Source organism: Pteropus alecto, unplaced genomic scaffold, assembly GCF_000325575.1.
Source record: "Pteropus alecto unplaced genomic scaffold, ASM32557v1 scaffold359, whole genome shotgun sequence".
Classification (NCBI taxonomy): Eukaryota; Metazoa; Chordata; class Mammalia; order Chiroptera; family Pteropodidae; genus Pteropus; species Pteropus alecto.
The window spans coordinates 1,289,116-1,311,183 of record NW_006443119.1 but is presented as its reverse complement, the minus strand read 5'-3'; the positions used below and the strand labels follow the sequence as shown (position 1 = coordinate 1,311,183).

At 55.8% G+C, this 22,068-nt stretch overlaps 1 protein-coding gene across 3 annotated transcripts in view; it reads left to right on the top strand.

Moving 5' to 3' along the window:
• CDK18 (cyclin dependent kinase 18) overlaps positions 1 to 22,068 on the top strand; it is a 26,430-nt gene that overhangs the window by 1,088 nt on the left and 3,274 nt on the right. Inside the window, exons 2-15 of one of the 3 annotated variants that reach the window (XM_025040509.1) lie at positions 14,142 to 14,281; positions 15,113 to 15,261; positions 15,428 to 15,567; positions 16,169 to 16,294; positions 17,137 to 17,193; positions 18,021 to 18,135; positions 18,324 to 18,418; positions 18,665 to 18,727; positions 19,328 to 19,451; positions 19,550 to 19,670; positions 20,437 to 20,534; positions 20,760 to 20,865; positions 20,992 to 21,034; positions 21,714 to 21,804. In XM_025040509.1, the coding sequence (XP_024896277.1) occupies positions 15,138 to 15,261; positions 15,428 to 15,567; positions 16,169 to 16,294; positions 17,137 to 17,193; positions 18,021 to 18,135; positions 18,324 to 18,418; positions 18,665 to 18,727; positions 19,328 to 19,451; positions 19,550 to 19,670; positions 20,437 to 20,534; positions 20,760 to 20,865; positions 20,992 to 21,034; positions 21,714 to 21,804 (1,303 nt within the window). In that variant the 5' untranslated portion in view covers positions 14,142 to 14,281; positions 15,113 to 15,137. The remainder of the gene's footprint in view (positions 1 to 14,141; positions 14,282 to 15,112; positions 15,262 to 15,427; positions 15,568 to 16,168; positions 16,295 to 17,136; positions 17,194 to 18,020; positions 18,136 to 18,323; positions 18,419 to 18,664; positions 18,728 to 19,327; positions 19,452 to 19,549; positions 19,671 to 20,436; positions 20,535 to 20,759; positions 20,866 to 20,991; positions 21,035 to 21,713; positions 21,805 to 22,068) is intronic. The other 2 variants (XM_015597884.2, XR_003043436.1) reach the window with 2 other exon arrangements.

The window sequence follows — 22,068 nt, the reverse complement described above, 5'->3', positions numbered from 1 at the left end:
CGATCAGGGACGGGATATCTGAAATGGGGTAGGGGCTGGAGGCCTCTGTTCTCTCCCTGTTGGGGGCTCTGCAGGCCTTGTGGTGAGCGTGGGGCTCAGACAGTGACTGATTTTCTGTGCTGTGAGGTTAACATCCTGCTAGGCACCAGTGGCCTCTTTCTAATTCTTTCTGAACCCCTTCCTGACTTGGGGGGTGGGAGAGTTGGACCTGTGAGGAGTCGGGGGTCAGCTCCCCAGGACCTTATCCCTACCCCTAGCCTAGCCCTCAGCAGTTCCCCCAACTATGGCCTGAGCCCTGTGACTCACTAACACCACCAGCGTGCCTCCCCTGTGTCAGCATCCTGTGAGATTCCGCATGTTCTTGTGGCGTTTTCCACTGGGGCTGGGTACACGGCGCATTCCTGGACACCAGCCTGAAGGAGCAGAATCCTGAAGGACGCCTGGGAAGTCTGGCTGAGAGGGCGTCCTAGTCCTAGTCCTAGTCCTTAGAGATCCTCTGCCTTTGGCCTGGCCGTGGCAGGGAGCTGAGACGACATGGTGTAGGGTTGGGGAAGGTGAGGGTGGCTCCAGGCAACACAGGCGTGGCTCTTGGGGTTTGGGTCTGCATCCTGAAGGTGTGTGAAGAAAGGGTCACCTTGCCACAGCAAAGCTACTGTCTTGGGTTACCCTGCCCCAGCCACCGCCTGTGTAGTTGATGAGCCTGTGAGCCTGGCCCCCCACCCCCACCCTGGCAACCTCACTGCCATTAGGTTCCGGGGAGTCTCCCCACTGTCTGCCCGCGCCCCACCAGGAGAATGGAGCCTTCTTTCTCCCCAAACTATTGGCGTCTCCAGAGCCAGAGTAGGCTTCAGTAAGTTACGTGTGGCTTCAGAATGCCTTGGTGGCTACCGTTTACTGAGTATCAATGAGGTGCCAGGCAGTGTGTCACGCAGCTTTACGAAGTAGGTGTTATTATCCCCATACTACAGGTGAGGAAGCAGACTCCGAGAGACCAACTTTCCCAAAGTGGTGCAGAGGTGGGTGGGATCCAGCACACTTCCATCTGACCCCCAGGCCCCTGCTCTCAGACCCTGCCCCATCAGAGGAGATCCCAGCCTACTCCGTCCTCCTTAGGAAAAGGAAGGATGGGGGTGGTGCTCCAAGTAAGAGGCTCCCGTTTGTTCTGTGCCAGGCAGAGCCAGTTTCTCAATGGGTCCCAGGAGAGAGGGCATCAGATCTGAGGAACAAGTATGTTCCTGGTCTGAGATCTCATGGGATCTGCTGCCTGCCTTGGAAGCCTCCCCCAGGGACCTCGAGGAGATGGAGCTGCCTTTATGGCTGCACTGGTTTTCTGTATGGACCCAGTCTTCTGCTGACTTGGGCCTTCCTGTGCCCAGGCACACAGGCCCCACGCTGTGGGGCAGAGCCTGGCTTGGCTTCTCCCAGCTGCTACCCCAACCGTGCCTCTCCTTTCTGGGGTCACCTCGTTTTGGGCTGTATCTCTATCTATCTCTCCCCTGATTCCTTCTCTCTTTCCCAAACTGAGTTTGAAGCCTAGAAGGGAGGGCAAACCCAGGGCCTTGAGGGAGTCCAGCTCCAGCACGTACGAGCTATGTGACTCCCCTCTTCCCGGCCAACTCCTGAGCTTCTCCTAGCCTCAGTTTCCTCATCTGTGAAATGAGGATCATAATGGGGAAGGTTTTTATGAACTACATAAAATAACACATAGTGCCTGGCACGTAACAGATGCTAAATAACCGGTAGCTGTACTGTTGGTAGTTATTTGGAAAGGAATTTCCTAGTTGTGGCACTGTGCCTGGCTCGGGGGTAGAGACAGTGGCTGGCTTTCCTGATCCCATCGGGCTGGGTCCTTAGTATCTCTCCCGCATTTTCGGACTGGGGAGGAAGGCTCTGTGTAAGAGAATGAGAGGGTGGGGTGCAGGTTGGATGGAAACCGGCCAGGAGGGGACCAGGAATCTCTGCTGTGGGGACTCTACTAGTTTCCAGGATGAATGAGGTAGGCACAGGAGCTGGAAAACCCACAGCCTCCTGCTCTGAGGGGCCTCTGGCAGGGCCTCTATTCCCCGGGGTGAGACCCTCCCCCAGTACTTAATTAATTATAGTCCCTGTTCTGCTCTGTTGTCCATGAGGGAGTGGCTGGCCTGCATCCAGACTCACCTGATTAGCTTCACCCCTTCGGGAACGAGTCACATTTCTCTTCCCCAGTGCCGTGTCCCGCCATAACCCCTTCTCTTCCCAACCCTGGACCCTTCACCTTCGCCCTCTTGGCATTAGCTGCTGAGTGGGCACTTTCCCATCTCCAGGGGGTGGGAGCAGACCAAGGGTAATCTTGTCCTTGTCCCCACCGCTGTGGACACACACACAGAACCCGCCCTGAGGCTGGGCTCACGATAGCTCAGGCAGAGGGTCCGGGACCCAGGATCACGGCAGAGCCAGTGGCTGGGCCTGGCAGGAGCTGGCCAGTGGCGCAGCAGCAGGTTGGGAAGAGGGAGAGCTGCGGCACATCTCAGCAGACCTCCCGTCTGAAGGAGAACCCATCTGCCCCTGCAATCTCCATGGTTCCGTCTGCAGAGGAGGAGGTATTGGGAGGCAGGTGTGAGGTTTGGCTTTGAACTAAAAAGGGCCTTGACACTTCTTGACCACATGAGTAGCCCTGATGAGACAGGACATCCTGATCTTGGAGACAGTGGCCAAAATTTTGAAGTGACAGTGGTGACACCCCCTTTCTTGGAACTCTGAGTGATGGTCTCGCCCTGTGCTCCCGCCCTACCCTTCTGGCATTGAATAAAGCCTTCCTTGGAAATGAAGGGGACACGATAGACAAGATGACTCTATCCTTTTCTTCTTCGCATGTGGAGCTTGCGTCTCTTGCCACAGCGGAGTCAGGACTTTGAGGTCAGTTCAAATCCTGCCTCTGCTATTTGTTAAGTGGTTGCCTAGGTGAAGAAACTTGCCCGCCCATGTTTTAGTTTCCTCATTTAGAAAATGGGGAGAGTAACAGTGTTACTTCATGTGGTTGTGAGGATTCCAATGAGATAATGTCCACTAATTCCTAGCTTTTTGTCTTATTTGGTGTCATCATCAAGAAGTGGTAGCAAATGAAGTTAGTGGGCCACATTTGACAGTTCTCAGTACTCTGGCCTCTGCTCAATCCCTGTAGAAACCAGGCCCCAAACTGGGAAGGAAACTGTTTTTAAACCACTTCTACCCTCTCTCACCCCAAACACCTTCTGATTTTATCATTATCGTGGGACATTCTGACAAAGCACCAGAATGATCTGTCTCCATTGCTTCCCTAACAAAGGCCTCCTTTGCTTGTCTTTGGGGATCCCCTCAGGAACCAGGGCTGCTTCTCTCCTCTGTCCCTAGCCATCCAGCAAAGCAGACCCTTGCAGGGTGACCAGGCCTAAGAGGGGACATGGCTATCCTTCCCCAGGTCTTGGCAGGATCCAGTACCTGGAAGCAGGTAGGTGGTGGGACTTGTGCTGAAGGGTATCACTCACGACATTGGCAGCAGAGCAGGAGACGAAGCCAGGAAATGGGTCCCAGAGCCATTCCCTGTTCCTGTTCATGGCTGGGCTGGTGCCACATTCTGGGCTGAAGCTAAACTTGGCATAGCTTTTTCCCTGTGCAAAGTGGCCCTCGAGCGGGCTGCCGATTTCCCTGCTAATGATGCCTGGTAGAGGGAATGCCATCTCCGGGTAGGTCCTTGCAGTCCCCTCCAGCCCTGGGGGAGCAGAAAGGGCACTGAACTGAATGAAACTCACAAGCCCCCAGTTCTAGTCTCAGCTCTGCCCCGTCAACCCGAGTGGCATTGGGCGGGTCACTTCCCTTTCTGAGTTTTGCCTTCCTCACTTGAAAAAATCAGGGCCTAAACCAGGAGATTTCTAAAGCCCCATCCATGACTGCTGGTCCGCCGGTCCTGCCGACAAGGTGAGCTGTGCTCCAGGACCCAGGGGCTCCACCTTCTGTTCCTCTGCACTCCACAGCACAAGGGTTTAGCCAGCCGAGGCCTGAGTAGCCAATTGCTGGCATGGCACAGATGAGCCAGGAGACCCTGGAAGGCCTCCCCCAGGCGGATGGGAGGAGGAAAAGCGCTCCTGGAGGAGTGGGTACAGGATTCAAATGCCACGCAGGCGCTGGATGCTCGAGGGCAGGGCTCGGTGAACTGTGGCTCTGACCTGTTGTAGTTTGGTCCCTGAGCTACGGATAGTTTTAAGTGGCTAGGAATAATTCCACAGAAGAAGATAATATTTTGTGACACTTGAAAATTATATGAAATTCAAATTTTAGTGTCCAGGAGTAAAGGTTTACTGGAACGCAGCCACCCTCAATCATTTCCATCCTGTCTGTGGGCACTTTCTACAAGGGTAGAATTGTATGATTGCTACAGAGACCATATGACCCATAAAGCCTGAAATGTTGACTGTCTGGCCTTTGACAGAAAACGTTTGCCGACCCCTGCTTAAGATAATTATAGTTCTTCCAAGGCTTGTGCTAAACAGTTCTGGAAACTCAATCTAAAAATAATTTCTTTTCATTTAAAAAGAAGTGTTACTTCTTTTAGCATAAGCAATGAATGTTTATTATGGAAATATTAGATGATGCAAATAAGCAAAAAGAAGATCTTAAAGTCACCCACAATTCTGCCTCTCCCCCAGCCCCCAGGATAACTACTGTTAACAATTTAATGTCTGTCTTTCTGGATTATGTATAGTGTATGTATATGTGTATGTGAATGACATATGTATATCTAGCACACATGCATTTTTTACAAGTTGTGCACATCTGCTCTTTTTACTGAAAAACACATCTCAAATTATTTGCTGTCTCCAAGTGTCCTAGGCCTAGTAGAGTTATTCTAGTATCTCAGACCCTTGGGCAACATCTAGACAGAGGTGCCCGACAGGCAGTCAGCCCTGCGTGTGGGAGGCTCGGGGCTCGGTGGGGCCCAAGTCATCAGCACGGGGGTGGTGGTTTCCACCACTGGAGAGCATGAGGTCACCAGGAAGAGAATGTAGAGGGGAAGGAACGACGGGCCAAAGACGGAACTCTGGGGAGTACTGACATTCAGGGACAGGTAGAGGAAGTGAGTCCACCAGATACAAAGGGGTAAAGAAGTAGGAGAGCCAGGGGGCCAAGGAAAGAGAAGACAAGGCATAGAGCCTAGGACAGGGCCTGGTGCCAGGCAATGACTTGTGAAATGAGAGAGTGGCTAGGAGAAACCAGAACCTCTCTTTAAGTATCCTGAGCTCTGAGCAGCAGGTGCCACTGATGGAGACATTTAGAGAACACTTGAAAAACTGGGAGATGTCCAGGGGCTGCCCAAAGAGGGCCTTGGAGACAAGGAGGAGCGGGGAGATGGTCCAGGCCGAGGCTGCCGCCTGGGCCCAGCCTGGTGTGGGGGAGCGGCTGGAGACTGTTGGTCAGGGGATTCTCTTGGAATGTGGGCATGGGGTAGTGTGGGCCAGCCTGAGGGGCAGGGTGGGGGCTGGCAGTGGAGTATAAATAGGAATATGGTCTAGCGATTCTGGGAAACCCTCCCCTCCTGCCCTCTCTGCTCCTGGGACTGAAAGGTCCCCAGGGACGCCAGTGCTCAAAGGCCCCTGCAGCTCTGTTGCTAAAGTTGGGCATGGTGAGAAAACCAGAGAGATGTTAACAAGGATCCCATGACAGGGTCTTACATCTGGACGAGGGAAGGCCAAAGAGTGGGTGAACTTGACGGTTTTCATTTCTCCTCCTACTGACTTGTAGAAAATGGTGAGCATAGCGTCTGTGCTTAAGCACACGGAGAGGAAACAGATGGGAGCTCTTTCCTTTGGGATTTAAGGAAGACCTAAGGAAAGGTTCTGGACTTGGGAATTTTGAAAGCACTGGGCGGTGGTGACGGACCTTCCTAGAAGGTCTTTAGCGGGGGCTGCTAAAAAGAGTGGGAAGGGGTCTCCTTTGCCTGGGAGGTGAGGCAGGCCTTGCCCGGAAGCAGGAAGATGTGAGCCCGGAGGACTCGCTTTAGCCTCTGGTCTGGGATGTTCTGTGCGGCTAGGACCACAGATGACAGAAGGATGCCTTGTTCCATCTTATCACTTAGAAATCCAGAGCCTCCCCCAAAGATTGCAGGCCAGCTTTAGCTGGGTCTCCAAAAAAGGTCAAAAAGAAAATACCAGAAGGTGATATACATGCCTCCATTTCTTGCGCTTTAGGTAGTCGAAGAGAGCAGCAGAGTGAGTATGGGCAGGGCCGATGTGGGGCCCGCACAGAGGGACTGGGTGGGGGCTGGCAGTGGAGTATAAATAGGAATATGGTCTAGGGATTCTGGGAAACCCTCCCCGCCTGCCCCCTCTGCTCCTGAGACTGAAAGGTCCCCAGGGACTCCAGTGCTCAAAGGCTCCACAGTCAGGAGGTCAGGTGGGGTCATCTGTAGGGGTCAAGGCCAAGGTCTGAGCTTGGGTAGTGCACCTAGCCTGTGAGTCTCTGGGAATCTGCGCCTAAGGGATGGGAGCCCATGAAGAAGTCCCCAGGGGCCTGCCAACCCATCCCCACCAGCCCGGGAGGCCCCAACTCGGTGCATGTTTGGTTGGAATCTTTCATTAGGATTTTCCCCATCCCTAATCCATCCCTCATTGTGATGTGGCACCTGCCAGCCCAGAGACCTCTGCAGCTTCTCTTAGGGAGTTGCTGCCAGGCAGGAATCTGCCTCCCTGCCCCAGCCTACCATCTCCCTACTGCCATGGGGCCAGGAGCTGGCTGGAGAAGGAGGGTTAGGTTACGGCTGAGGCCAGCAGGTGACTGATGGTCTTCTGTCAGTCCCTTGCCTCCAAACAGCTCCTGGACCTAGGAATTCACAGCTCTCATGTGTTCACTCACTGATCATGTGAGGGTTCGCTTGGTGCTAGGCCTTGTGTCAGGCTCTGGAGCGTAATGATGAGTCAGACCCGGTCCTTGCCCTTAACAAGCTCACAGGTAAATTAGCGAAATAGACAAGTGAACAGTTATAGGACAGGGAGCCAAGGGCTCTGCTTGGGGATGTCCAAATGCTGTGGGAGCACAGAGGAGGGTCCCGAACTGGCTGAGGAAAGTGTGATTTCAGGCTAGAGAAGACGTGAGGGGCAGCATAAAAGGCGTCTGGGAAGAAAGCTTGCTTGGATTGAGCCTCGAAGGGGCAAGCACGTTGCTGGCTTTCCCCTAGTCTCTGGCACACCATCCCACTGTGCCAGTTCCCACTGAGAGCCAGAGCCGAGGAGGAACCATGTCCCGGGGAGTCTAAGGCTGGTTGACTGTGCCACCCAGGCTTGCTCTAGTGCAGAGGTCCCCAACCTTTTTTGGCACCAGGGACCGGTGCTCCTATGAGAATCTAATGCCTGATGCTCTGAGGTGCAGCTGAGGCGGTGATGCTGGCGCTGGGGAGCGGCTGCAAATACAGATGAAGCTTCGCGTGCTTGACCACCACTCACCTCCTGCTGGATGGCCCGTTTCCTAACAGGCCATGGACCGGTACCAGTCCATGGCCTGGAGGGTTGGGGACCCCTGATCTAGTGTGCTCAGAAAGAGGGCAGGAACAGGCCCACTCCACTGGTGCTCAGGTCCTACCGACAAAGCGTGGGGCTGGCCCGACAAGCAGAAGATAAACCTAGAGACGGGTCCCTGGCCTGGCTGAAAGTGGAAGGAAGGGAACCAGCATTTATTACACAGACCAATAGAGTGTCCTGGAGATTCAGATGAGTGAACATCTTTGTCCTTAACGAGCCTAATGTTTATACATCTGTAGAGAAAAGAGGCTTAAATAAGTCATTATGTTATAGTGGCTTAGGTCTAATTCATCCATTTGTTCATTCATTCCACTAACCCTGACTGAGCACCTGGCAGGTTCCTGGCTTTGTGTAGGGCACTGGGGAAATGAAGCCGACTGCTCTTGCCCTAAAGGACATCACAGTCTAGTTACGAACCGTACCGGCTGCTCCGGAAGCAACGAGGAGGAAGCATCTTGTTTTACCCAGGGGAAGGAGGTGGCGTCACGTGCGGCTTCTCAGGAGAAGGATACTTGAGTTGTGTTTGGAAGTGGTTTTACCAAAGGAGAAACGAGGAAGGGCTCCCAGGCCAAGTGAACGGCACGCGCAGAGCTGTGGGCCGTGAGTGTGGTTTCTCGGCAAAAGCCAAGCACATTCCATACAACCAGACCCTCCAGGGAAGGGTGAGAGCTGAGACAGGAAGGAGTCAGGGGTCACAACACAAGAAGCCTGGTCTGCTGGGCCCTGAAGTGTAGACTTTCCTGAGGGCCGTGTCATATTGAAGGATTTTGAACCGAGGTGTGACATCATTAGAAAGCCACTGAGATAGTGAAGTCTTGCAGCCTGGTGGCAGTTGGGTGGGACGTTAGGTATTGTCCCCATTTAGCAGACCAGGAAATTGAGGTGTGGGAGTCTTTCCAGGTCACAGTGCCACTAAGTGGGAGAGCTGGGATTTTTTTCCATCGCTCTAAATTGCAGAGAATTTTGGAGAACAGGCCTGGATGGCATATGGCCCCCACTATAGGACCATTCTGTCAGGTAGGACACTGTATGGATGACCCTGAGCCCCAGACACTCTGCCTCCTGATGAGGCTTTCTGCGGGTTAGCCCTGCGTGCTCCCTGAAGGCCTCCCCCGCCTCCCCCGGCTGCTTCCTGCGTTCCAAACAGAGGCTGTGGGAATCTTCTCTGAGCTCCATCACTGTGTCCAGAGCATCTGTTCATTGGCAGGGTGACTGCAGGCCGAGTTGGTCTTGATCCTGGCCACCCAGAAGGCCCTAGTCTGGCAAGCTCTCATTACATGCTGAGCTAGGGCAGAGCGAGGTCAGTGATAAGGGCTCAGAGCTTCTGTTTCTGCCCCTGCCTCCCAGCTCCAGGCAGCCATGGGGTGACCGGCTTCCCCTGAGGTTTGTCCTAAGCTAGGGAAACTAAAACCTCAAGCTGTGCAGGGCAGGGTCAGTTAGAGGATGAAGGAAGAGATGTTATCTGCAGGCTCCCTGCAGGCTCAGTTCTCACTGGGAGAAGGGAGTGTCTGTGAAGTCTTAGCTCATGACGTCTGCAAACTTGGTCAGCCATGGCCTCTGGTGCTTTTGAAACCTGCCCAAAGGCCCAGCGTGGCTGAGAGACTGAAGTGGGAGCCGGGAGCAGGCAGCAGAAGGTATCATAAGGATCCTGGCCGGTGGTCAGCCTTTGAGACTGAGGGTCAGACCGTCTGGGCTTCAAAAACTGAGCAGTTGGAAGTTACATCCCTCAGCCCCTGCCCCTGGGCCCACAGAGACTGAGATCTAAAGTAAAGCAAAACAAAACAAAACAAAAAGAGAGGTTGGAGAAGCATCTGACGCGTGCCTGGAACATAGTACGTGCTCCGTGGGCTGTGAAACAGGCAGCCATGCCTGCTGTATGTCACCAGCAGGAGGCAGAGGGATCAAAGCGCCCTGGTGAGGGCAGCATGTGAAGAGATCGTGCAGTCTGATGGAGGACACCCACCAGAGGGACACCCAGTGGTCCTGGGGGTCGGGGAGTCTTCTGAAGGTGTGGCCTGAAGCAGAGCTAGAGTGGTGGGGAGTGGGGAGAGCAAAGCCGGAAAGAAAGGTGGTCGTGGATCTTGAAGGACCTTGGGTGCAGGCTGGGAATTGGGGCTTTATTCAGGAGGAAGGTAAAGGGGCTCTTCATAAGGTTTGCTGGGGCATCTCCAAGTCCTCTCCCTGGAGGTTAAGTGAAGTTGACCCCCTGCCCTCTGCATTAGTCTGCAGCCAAACTTCTGTGAGGTGGAGGATGCCACCCAGCTTCCCTGGATGCTCTGCCAACCTCCTTCTCTGCCTTGTGGTCTCCCGATGAGGGCCCCCCAGGTGTCCCAGCCCCAGGGCAGGTGTGAGGTCTGGGGCCTGGCAGCGGAGGCATGAAGCCATGTCTGCACTACCTGGACCAGGGCCGTGGGGCCAGCCTGGCCTGCTGAATGGAGCTTTCTCCCCTCCGAGAACAGGATGAAATCTATCAGCCAGAACACTGGGTCCCCTAACCTGCATGGCTCTACCGAGTTCCTCAGTCTAAGCTGAGGGACCCTGCCTGCCTGGCCTTTCCCTCTGGTGACTCAGACCTGACAATAGCTCACCGTGTATCCTGCCTCCCACTCCTCTTCCATGCCAGGGTCCCCAAGCACCTTACGGGCTGTGAGAGGTCTATGAGGGGCATGTCTGATGAGCTTTTCTGGCACATCTTCACACCTGAGCAGGTGCATGAGAGAAGGAAAGAAGAGAGAGCTAACATTTTCTGAGTGTCTTCCTTATGCTGGTGCTGTGCTGCGTTAGCTCACTCGGCATCTCCACTCAGACACCCAGTGGACACATCAGACACTCGGCCCAAACCCCACTCCTCCCCGAGCTACTTACCCATCCTCCACTCCCAGCGATCCTCATCTCCGTCCCTGCAGCCACTCAGGCCCAAACCCTCAGAGTCCCGCTTGGCTCCTTTCTCACAGCCCATATACAACGCTTCTGCAAATCCCTTTGGCTCCACCTTCTGGATACCTCCAGAATCCCACCACTTCTCCGGACCCCCGCTGCTCCCGTGCTGGCCCCAGCTCTCTCCTGGACCTCTGCTTACCCTCCTGCCCCAGCTCCCTGTTTTCTCTCTTGCCCACACAGCCTGTTGCCCACACCGAAGCCAGAGGGAGCCTATTAAAACGCAGTGGGATCGCGTCACTCGAACCCTCCCAAGTCCCAAGGGACCCCAACACCATCTGCCCTGCCCGTGGTCCTCTCTGGCCTCCTCTCCAGCCACACCGCTATTCCTAGACCAAACTCACTTCTGCCTCAGGACCTTTGCTCCTGCCCTTCCCTTGCTGACTCGCTTCCCCCAGCCTCCTCCCCATGCCTACATGACATCTTCCCAAGATGATACCTTCTCAGGGAGGCCTTCCTCATCACCCTGTTTAAAACTGCAGTGCCCCCGCCGTTCACGCCCCACCCACTTTGTTTCCGCCAACACGCTTGTCGCCACATCTAACATGCTGTGCATTTTATTAACATACTGCCCTTCCCCACCTTCATTAGAACGTTTTTTTTTCACGTCTGTTTTGTTCACAAAATTCTCAGGGTCAATACCAGTTCCTGGCATGTAGTAGCCATTCAATAAGTAAGGGTCGAATGAATGACCAGAGCCAAAATGAAGAGAGAGTATTATATAACTTAATCGCCATCATACAGCTTGCTCGTGGCAGCACCAGCGTTTGAACCTGGCTTTGTCTGGCTTTGAATTCAGGGTGGGGGTGGAGGAGACCTGGAGGAGAAAAGAGCACTTGCAGCCTAGGCTGCAGGTAAGGGGCGGGTGGGGAGAGGTCCAGTTAGGACAAGGAATGATATGGTCGCAGAGTTTGTGCACTTGGCAATAACCAGGAAATTGCTGCATAATTTTGAGCAAATCTGTTCCCCTCTCGGAGCCTCCGAGTCTTCCGCGGGTCAGCAAGGGATTGGAATGGTGCGTCTGCAAGCGACTTCTGCTGACATTCCAGGACTCCGGCTCATTCTTGCTGGGTGCACAGTGGCCTCTGGGCAAGTGTCGGTTTCCTCCTGGCCTGGCTCCTCCTTCCTCCTGTGCCACCCGCTTCTCTGGCACCAGCAGGAAGTTCTGGGCTAGTGGGTGTGTGCCCAGGAGGATATGACAGGAGATAGGCTGAGAACTTTATGGACTTACCTGGACAGGGTGGCAGGAGGCAAGGCCTGCTGGGAAGTCTGCTGCCCACCCCCGCAGCTCCCAGGACGGCTTTGCTCCTTCACCATGCCCCCACCTACACCAGCCAGGCCAGCATCCCCGGGTGCCCGTCTCCCTCTTCCCCTGGCACCAGTTGCACGGAGACAGCCCCAGATGGCTCCCTGGCCTGGGGACAAAGGCCACACTGTGCCCAGCCCTGGGCTAGCCTCAGGCTGGGTCACACTGAGCCCTTCTGTCCCCATATTGGGGTGAGGGCAGACGGCACAAGGTGACAGGCCATTTTCCTGCCTCCCTTCCCCCTCGACCCCCAATCTGAGGAGCTGACTCTCCCAAGGGAAAAGTGACAGAGGCATCTTGTGTCTTGAGCTAGGGAACAACAGACCATTCACTGCCCAGTCTGCCCTGTCACACCCAAGACCCTGCCGGGTTCAATGCCCTGATTGTCCCCAGCAGAGAGAGGCATCCACTCTCTGCTGTGGTCACCACCCCTGCCACCTGCTCCCGTCACCATCAGGAAGTCCATCCCTACATCTGACCTTCATCGCTCCTGCTACAGTGACAGCCACTTCCTCTTGGTCTCTTCTCAGCCCAGTGGAGAACAGCTGGTCCCCATTCCTCTGCATCACTTGGTGTCAGCTTTCTCATTTCACCCTCCCTCTGGCTGCCCGCCCCACCTGCCCCAGACCCAAGCTGGTGGCTCCTTGCACCTAACTGAATATCAAGAGAGCAGATGAGATTCAGGACAGATCTCCTTTGTCTTGTAGAAATTGGGGACCTCTCTCCCAGAAAGCTTTTAATGAGGTCCCCTCCCCACCCACTCCCAGTCAAGAGCAAGGGTGTGAGATTTATGGTGGCTACTGGTGGATTCCAGAGCCACAAACCCACCACTCCATTTCATGAATCCCAGACTGCAGAATGGCTTTATGGAGGAGCCCTGTTTTTAGAAGGGGGTGTGGCTGGCCCCTCTTGGCAGAGCTCAGACCTCAGATGGATCACTGTGTGCCTGGGGCTTTGGTTTGTGCCGGGCAAATACTTCCTCCCCTTCTGGGCGCGTCTCCTGCTCCATTCGGCATATGCCCTCAACCTTCCTGCACGTCTGCAGCTCTGACGAGCCCCATCTCAGCCAGCTGGGCCGTGCAGAAACCCAGACAGAATACCATCCTTTACGTGCACCTCGGGTGCTTCCCCACCATGTCCCCAGAGCCAAGCTGGCGGCTCCTTGCTCCACTGGGGATACTTTTTTAAAACTGCATTTTCCTAGTTGCCATCCTCAGAATCAGAGGGTGAGACCCAGGAGTCTGATTTTTTGCAAAACTCCCTGGTGATGCTGACGTTCAACCAACATTGCAAACGATTGATTTGGTGTGATGGGGACATCTCCACTCTCTTGTCACGCTGGGAAATGTGTCAACAGGTAGGGTGTACCTAGGTTCTCTTGTCACTGGAACCCATACACTGCCTCCATTATGAGTCCCCCTGGGCTGGGAGCACACAGACTGAGAGACAGGTGGCTGGGGCCCTCCTGGGAGCTTCTTGTCTGCGACGATCCTGCAGATGACTGGCCCGAGGTATCATGCAAGGCCATGGAGGAGTGGCTGAGGTTGGCTGACAGGAATGAGCTTTGGGATGGAGGATTGGGAAAGTCTACAGCCGGTGGGCTTTGCCAAGGCAGCTGGAAAAGAAGAGCTCTCAGCTACCTTTTCATCAGAGGAGGCCTCGCCAGCCCCCGAGTTCCTTTAGAAGAGAGACCACACTTTACTCACCACTGGAACCCCAGTGCCTAGCACAATGCCTGGCACGTAGTAGGTGCTCAGTCCTTGTTTCTTGAGCTGAACTGAGTGAGACTTCAGGGCCCACCGACAGGTAAGCTTAGCTGTCAGTGCAGACCCGAGGCCTATGGTCTGAGTGACGGCAGCCTGAGGAATGAAGGCCTGGCCACGCCCAGTCTTAGGGCTCAGGGGACCTCAGGGCCACAATGTGGCTACATTTGGGGGCAGCCAAGAGCCTTCAGGTTCAGAGAGAGGACCCTTTCTAAGCTGGCTGAGGACAGAAGAGTATGATCATTAAGCAAAGCAAACATGTGACTGACCCATAATTCCTTAAACCAGGAGGATTCAGGAGGGGCCTAGTTGCCTTGGCAACTGGGTACTGGCCAGTGACAGGGCTGAGAGCATCCTCCAGGAATGGGCTGTGCCTGGTGTGTGAGAAAGCTGGGAGAGGGTGCAGGGTGGCCCCCTCCCATCATGGGGCTGGCCCCTCATGTCTTCTCAGCAGGTGTCGGTGGGGACTCTTGTGGACCTCTTGGTCCCAGCCCCACTGCCACTGGGGGAGATGTGGGCAGAGCAGGATGAGGGGGCAGCCACACTGGGAGCTTATGAAACCATGGAGGGAAAGGTGGGAGGTAGGACAGCCCCATTCTGTGTTTTCAGGGCAGGACTGAGAAGGAAGGGTCTTGGGGAGGAAGGAGTTGCACAAATCTCGGGAGGCCAGCAGGATGTCCCCTCAGAGGACAAGAGGGCTGAGGAGCTGCAGGGAGAGAACCCCTTCTGGCTGGGAAAGGGCCCTGAGGGTGAGCAAAGCAGCCTGCCCCTGCCCCATTGTGTTCTCTGCAGTGGACACCCTTCCTGCCTGGGACTCCCCAGGGGCCCTCCCTGTTTCCGGCCAGCTTCTGTGTTTCCCCTGAGACCTTCGCTTCTGTGTTTCCCCTGAGACCTTCGCTTCTGTGTTTCCCCTGAGACCTTCAGCTGCTCCTGACCTCCTACATTTCAGCCGGAGAGACGGGGCTGAGCCAGCTTAGATGCACACATCCCCTCCCTGGTTTTTCCTCTCTTCTTCTATGTCCTGGGAACCCAGGCCAAAGCCAGAGAGGGACCTCCAGATGCTCGTATTAGGATGAAATGGGGTTTGGACCAGACTGTCACAGGGTTTAGGTCAAGTTGATGTTCAGCTACGAACATCAATCAGTGAGACTTACTGGCTGCTGATACGTTCGAGCTCTTACACACAAGTTGGGCCATCCGGCTCTGGTCCCCTCCCTGCCATGCAGTCCCCCTTCCAGAACTCTCTAGACGTTCAGCAGCTAAAAGGTTACTGTCTGGCCCTGGGGAGGCCTCCAGAGTCCTCTTGGCACATCATGATGCTATTATGAGCTATCCTTTGCTGTTCTGTTTGATCCATACTGTGACTATGTTCCTGGGGCAGGGTCCTAGGGGTGAGATTCACAGGGAGGGGAGGGGAAGGGTTGGGGCCTCCCCTCTGGGAGCTCAAACTTTGATGGGGAAGACTCAACCCTGGCCGCAGAGCTTGTTGGGAACACGGAAACCAAGACCCGGAATTCACCTTTGGTGCTGTCCGGCCACGTCGCCTGTTGTCACCGCCCCTCTCGCTTCTCCCGTCTCAGGACCCGCCGCCTGGTCCCCCCGGACATGAACATGATGAAGAACTTTAAGCGCCGCTTCTCCCTGTCGGTGCCCCGCACTGAGACCATTGAGGAGTCCTTGGCTGAGTTCACAGAGCAGTTCAACCAGCTCCACAATCGGCGCAATGAGGGTGAGGGGTCTGGGGCCCCCCCAACCCCGCGTTCCCGCGGAGCCCCCCCCCCTTACCACACCTTCACTGCCAGCCCTGAGGGGCAGGATAGAGGTGGGGGAGTATGCCCCCTCCCCTCCCTGAGGGGAGAGACAGGGATGGGGGCTCATGCCTCTCTCTCTCTCAGACCTGCAGCTCGGTCCTCTTGGCGGAGACCCCCGGACAGAGTCCAGCGCCTTCTCCCCCACGGACAGCGGGGAGGAGCCGGGGCAGCCGGCCCCTGCCATGCAGTACCGGCGGCAGAGCCAGCGCCGCTTCTCCATGGAGGTGAGGGGCTCCGGGCTCTACCCTTTGGATGTGGCAGTTCGCATCCACCAGTGTGTACCCAGGAGAGTGGTTGCCTTGGAGCCAGACTTCATGGGTTCAAATCCCGGCTCTGCCGCTGGTTAGCTCTGTGACCCCCACAAGTTTCTCGACCTCTGTGTGCCACAGTGTTAAAATAGTGTTAAAATAGTCATCATGAAGATCAGATGAGTTAATATGTGCCAAGGGCTTAGAATATTCCTGGTGCATAGCAAGGGCTAGACGATTTGACTCTTGTTCTCATACCTACCTATATGCATGCACCCAAGTATATGAAAAATAGGCTTACAGAATCGTGTGGTCTATAGGAATCTCATTCTATAGATGGTGCTACTGGCCCAGAGAGGGCGAGGGACCTCCAAAGGTCACACAGCAACCCCTGCTGTTCACGTGTCTCCGAGCACATCTTTGAAGCAGCTGTGAGCCTGGGGTCACACAGCCTGTGGTCTGGCCCCGCTGGGGTTGTTCTACAGGGAAGGCCAGGTTCAGATTGAGAGGCGAGGGTGCCACGGCACTAGCTACTGGAGCAAACACTGGTGTCCCCATCTCATCCCGGTCACTGCAGGACATCAGTAAGAGGCTGTCTCTGCCTATGGACATCCGCCTGCCCCAGGAATTCCTGCAGAAGCTACAGTTGGAGAGCCCAGACCTGCCCAAACCGCTCAGCCGCATGTCCCGCAGAGCATCCCTGGTGAGTTCAAAAAGGGTGAGAGGTCACCAGGGTGGAACTCCCTGTCCCCAGCATGAGCACATCGGTCCTGTTTTGGCCTTTCTGGGCTTGAGGCCTGCGGCAGTTTCCAGGAAGGTTCCCGAGCCTCTGGCGCCACCTGCTGGCCAAAGTGGATTAACATAGCCCAACGTCCTTGGTCAACGTTCATTCCCTAGATGGGTTCCTTCCACCAGGGCTGGAGCTGAGTCCCAAGTCCCCTCTTGGTCCCAGGGTCTCCACCCATGTGAGATCAGTAGACCAGCTGCCGTGTGCTTCCCAGTCCTAGCTGCCTGTCATATTTCCTTGGGAGCACCTTCCAAAACTCTGGTCCCGACTCCAGACACCTGTAGAATCAGAACTCTCTGGATTGTGAGGCCCAAGAATCTGTATTGTTAAGCGCTGAGCTAGAGGAGTATGCTGATGAGAGAGGCTGTTGGGGAGGTGAGATCTGAACTGGACATTCGAGGTGCAGTGGAGGAAAAGGCACAGTTCCTCTGCTCCGTTCCTCCCCTCGAGGAGCTCGAAGTCTGAGCAAGATGGAGACGGACGCGTGATGAAGGTGTGAGGAGGCAGTCCCAGGCGCCACGGCCGGGGCTGCGCACCCTCCACTACCGGGGAGGAAGGGACTCACACTTCGAGGGCTTCTCCCTTCATCCCAGGGAGAGAGGGGAGAGAAGAGGAAGGGTTTGTGGCTGCCCTCACCCCTGCCACCCTCGGTTATTCCTGCTCCCTGCAGGGGGTCTCATTACCTTTCCCCCTGGAGGCGTAGCGTCAGGACTGCTGGGGCCTCCAAGCTCACAGAACCCTGTGTCTCCTCTCCTCAGTCAGATATCGGCTTTGGGAAACTGGAAACATATGTGAAACTGGACAAACTGGGGGAGGTAAGAGGCTGCGTTTGGTCTTCTTGGGGCAGCCAGGCAGGATGGTTAGGGGGAAGGACAGGGTCTTCCCCAGCACTCCCTGATCTGCCCTCTCATTGCCCCTGCCCCACAGGGGCACGAGATCTTGGCCTGGCAGCTGGGCTCAGCCTTTGGCAGGTGCTGAGACGGGCCCAGGTCCCGGAGGAGGGCACGAGGATGGAGCAGCCCGTGGGCTCTGGGCAAAATCCAATATTTTTTAATTTTCCTGCAAGTATTTCTTGTCTGAGTTCAAATCTCAACTATAGTATTTATCAGCTCCGTGGCCTTGGGCATGTTTATGTGACCTCTCTGTGCCTCAGTTTCTTCCTCTGTCAAATGGAGAACGTAACTGTTCTACCTCACAAGGTCGTTGTGAGGACCGAATAGGTTACTATGATAAGCTTTTGTACAGCACTTGGATGATGCCTGGACTCAGTAAGTGCTGCGTGACTGTTAGCTGCTTCTCTTTCACTGCGCCAGGCTTGGTTTGAGGCTAGGGGGATGGGCAAAAGTTTGCAGAGAGGAGGAAGCTGGCCCTTTCCTTACAGAAACTCAGAGACCTACACGTAAACATCGACATCAGAAAGAACAAACTGGCATTATAAGAGAGGGGCACCTAGCCTGCTGGGGGCCGAGGAGGAGGGCAGTTTACTCTGATAGGGAGGAGTTAGGAACAGCTTGAAGGGAGAAGAAGCGGGAAGGGCACTCCAGCCAAAGTCACAGCCCCAGCAGAGGCACAAAGAGGGAGGCATTGGACAGAGGCAAGTAGGACCTGAGTGTGGCTGAGGCTACTGGGGTTTTGTTCCCAGGGCACCTATGCCACAGTCTTCAAAGGGCGCAGCAAGCTGACGGAGAACCTCGTGGCCCTGAAGGAGATCCGGCTGGAGCATGAGGAAGGGGCTCCCTGCACCGCCATCCGAGAGGGTACAGCACCCTAGGGTCCTGTATCCTGAGAGCTTCTAGTAGGAAGGGTTCATTGACCTGAGCCCAGGTGGGAGCCTGGGGACAGAGGGTCATTGCTGGAGTGGGGACTCCTGAGGCTGATCCCAGGAAGAGAGAGCGTGAGGGGCACATGGGGCACTGGGGACCCAGGTGGGCCTGTCTCCCCACAGTGTCTCTCCTGAAGAACCTGAAGCATGCCAATATTGTCACCCTGCACGACCTCATCCATACAGAGCGGTCCCTCACCCTGGTGTTTGAGTACTTGGTGAGTTGGTCCTTGCTTACTTCTCCCTTGTGGTGGGAGGGCAGGGGGAGAGAGGGGGGATGGCTCAGGCCTTGTTTTACAATCAGGTTCTCAGATGCTTCCAGGCAGGAGTGGGCCAAGGGCCCAGGCCCAGGGGCAGCTTGGAATCAGGAACCTGTCCCTTGCCTGGGCTTGGGCAGCGCCCAAAGAGGGGCTTCCCACCAGGGGTCAGGACAGGATGGGGCTGAGCCACGATCTGTGTTCCAGGACAGTGACTTGAAGCAGTACCTGGACCACTGTGGAAACCTCATGAGCATGCACAATGTCAAGGTGAGGCCCTCCACCCATCTTGGCACCCACCTGTTCTCAAGCCCAGGATGGGAACCCAGGGTCCTGGCTGCTGAGGTTGCTCAGACCTTCAAATGCAGGAGGGAGAGAAGGGGCAGCACCATTCATGGAGGACTGGGAACTGTGGAGCACCCTACCCTGCCGTGTAGACACACACCCTCTGCCACTGTCCAGCGGTCAATATAAAACCCCGCTCTCTAACTCTGAGCATCAGTTTCTCATATGTCAGATGGGAGCATGAATTACCAGCCAGGATGAAGGGAGGCTTCTGAGGAAGTTCAGAGGGATGAATGGCCTCTTCTGATGAACCAAGCGCGTACCTCCCCCCATGGTGGCCCCCTCAGCTCCCAGACTGGAGAACTCTCTGTCCTCCTGCCCCCTCCTGCCCCCTCCACATACTTGACGCCCTCCCCTTGGACGGCGTTCCCTGGGGTGGGTAGGGCTACGGTGTGGACAGGAGAACCAGGTAACCTCAGCCCTGCCCCGTCCCCGTTCCCATCCCTGTCCCAGCCATGGGGCAGAGGCGCAGGTTCTTCCAGGTGGGGACACGTGCTCACCTTCCTCTGCTCCCTCCTGCCCCAGATTTTCATGTTCCAGCTGCTCCGGGGCCTTGCCTACTGCCACCGCCGCAAGATCCTGCACCGGGACCTGAAACCCCAGAACCTGCTCATCAACGAGAGGGGGGAGCTGAAGCTTGCCGACTTCGGTGAGGGCTGAGCTCCCAGGGCCAGATGGGGATCCAACAGTCTCCCAGGAATGTGGGTGCCAAGGGGGGAGAGGTTCAGTAATGTGTCTTGTCCCTAGGACTGGCCAGGGCCAAGTCAGTGCCCACGAAGACCTACTCCAATGAGGTGGTGACCCTATGGTACAGGCCCCCTGATGTGCTGCTGGGGTCCACAGAGTACTCCACCCCCATCGATATGTGGTGAGTGAGCTGGAGGGCTGAGGGGGCCTTCCACACTTCAGACTCCCTCTTGCTGCCCCAGAGGCCTCACTGAAGAACCGCTTAGCCTCCTTTGACTAACTAGAAGCCTGTGGCGTCCTGTTGAGCTGGATGTTAAAGGACGAAGTCTGAACCACTTTGGGTTTCCCTGGCTCTAAACAGACCCTCCAAGCTGTGCTCCTGAAATACGCCCCCAGGGGCCCTCAAGGATTCAAGAGTGTACAGGAGGCCCCCACAGTAAATATGACTCTTCCTTAAGCATCAGTTCTACTGAGAATTTTGGAAAGGATGTTATTTTAATGTTAAAATTAACATGCATTTTATCTGTTGTAGAATGAAAAATCAGTTCAATTTTAAAGCTAAATCATGGGTTTTTAATGAATGCCCGCTGTGCCCCGTGCCCCAAGGTTCTTTAGGAGAATGGATTTATGACTTCTTTCTTCCAGTCAGGGCACACAACATGGAAAAAGTTTGAGACAACACTGCTTAAAGAACTGTCATATGGGTGCTGTGCAGACCCAAACCCCTACAGAGTGACAGGGGAGAGGTCAGGATGTCCCAGAGGAGCCCCCAGAGAGAAGCCGTAGTGGAGGGCTGGGCTGTGCTAGGAGCCTCCACTGCCCGCGGTCCCCCGCCCCAGCGCCAGGACCTATCTGAGCCACTGTTGGGCACTGTGGTGGAGCAGCCCTCGAAAGCGCGGGCACGAGGAGGCCCAGCCTGACGCGCCCCTGCCCATTGCTCCCCGCAGGGGCGTGGGCTGCATCCACTACGAGATGGCCACAGGGAGGCCCCTCTTTCCCGGCTCCACGGTCAAGGAGGAGCTGCACCTCATCTTCCGACTCCTCGGTCAGTCTCCTGTGCTCCCCCAATACGACCACCAGGGGACGCCAGAACTCCGTCCAGCCTGGGCGCAGAAAGGGACTGGGAAGAGCTGTTGCTCCTGCTCACAGCAGGGCGAAGATCCCTGTGGCCTTGGCCATTCTGTGCTACCAACCCCTACGTTGCACCCCTCCAAGTCGCCCTTGGCCATAGCCCCTCACCATGCCCACCCTTCCCCTCTTGTCTCCCCAGGGACCCCTACAGAAGAGACGTGGCCGGGAGTGACGGCCCTGCCAGAGTTCCACTCCTACAACTTCCCCCGGTACCTCCCCCAGCCGCTCATCAGCCACGCTCCCAGGTAGCCCTGCCTCCCACACTTCCTCTCCTGCTTGTGGTCCTGGCTGTCACTCCTGAAAGTGGCCACACGCCCCCACCTTGCCCACCCCACCAAGGCCAGGCCTGTGTCAACTCCTTCCTCCTGCAGGTTAGAAACTGATGGCATCAACCTCCTGACCAGCCTCCTTCTGGTGAGTGTTCCTCCACCTGGGCCCCGGTACAGGCAGCCAAAGAAAGCTGAGGCCCCCAGACCCCACACCGGCCCTCCGCCCACCTCAGTGCTCATGTGCTCGCTAGGCTGACCTGTCACGGCCCCTGCCACTCTCTACCCCACCCCATCTCCCAGGCCCAAGAAGAGCCCTGACTCCCCCACTGACTCCGAGAGGGCGCACTCTGAACTCAAACCGCAGTTCGAACCCACTCACTAGCCGTATGGCTTTGGGCAAGTTGCAGGACTTTGTGCCTCAGTTTCCTCAATCACAAAGTGGAACTAATCGTTCCTAGTTTATAAAATGGCCATGAGGGTAAATTGAGGTTATGGAACACACTTAATATGGTGTCTGTCTTGAAGTAAGCATTCGCTAGGTTACATGTCACTGTTGTTGTGATCGTGGTTGCTTTAGCATCTGCATTTCCATCCTAAGAGGAGGTCACTCTCCCAAAGGCCCATTTCCGGTTTTCTCCCGGCGGGAGCCAGAGCCTTGAGACTGCCTTGGGGTTGGGCTGGAGATGAGCTGGCACCTGATTCCAGCGGCTTCTTTGCTTAGACTCACGTCTCTCCCATCTTGGCCATTTACTTAAGAGTAGCACTGCCCAGAGGGGTCCCCACAGTTCCCCACCAGGGCCCAATAGCCCCCCTGTGCTTTTCAGTATGAATCGAAGAGCCGCATGTCTGCAGAGGCAGCCCTGAGCCACCCATACTTCCAGTCTCTGGGAGAGCATGTGCACCAGCTCGAGGACAGTGAGTGCTGGGGGAGGTTGGTGGAGGGGGAAGGGCCACCTTAGAAGACGGAAAGGGGGCAGCAGGTGTGGGCCAGAGAGCTAGAACAGAGAGGCCAGAGGCCCTCGGTACAGCTGAGTGGCCTTGGGCACATGACTTCCCCTCCTTGGGTTCCCATTTGTGACCAAGGGGCCAAACTCTGTGGATCTGAGACCCCGCCTGAAAGGCCCAGTTAGGTGCTCCTGGGCCAGTCCTAACTGGAGGGGTTCCCCAAGGGGGTGCTCC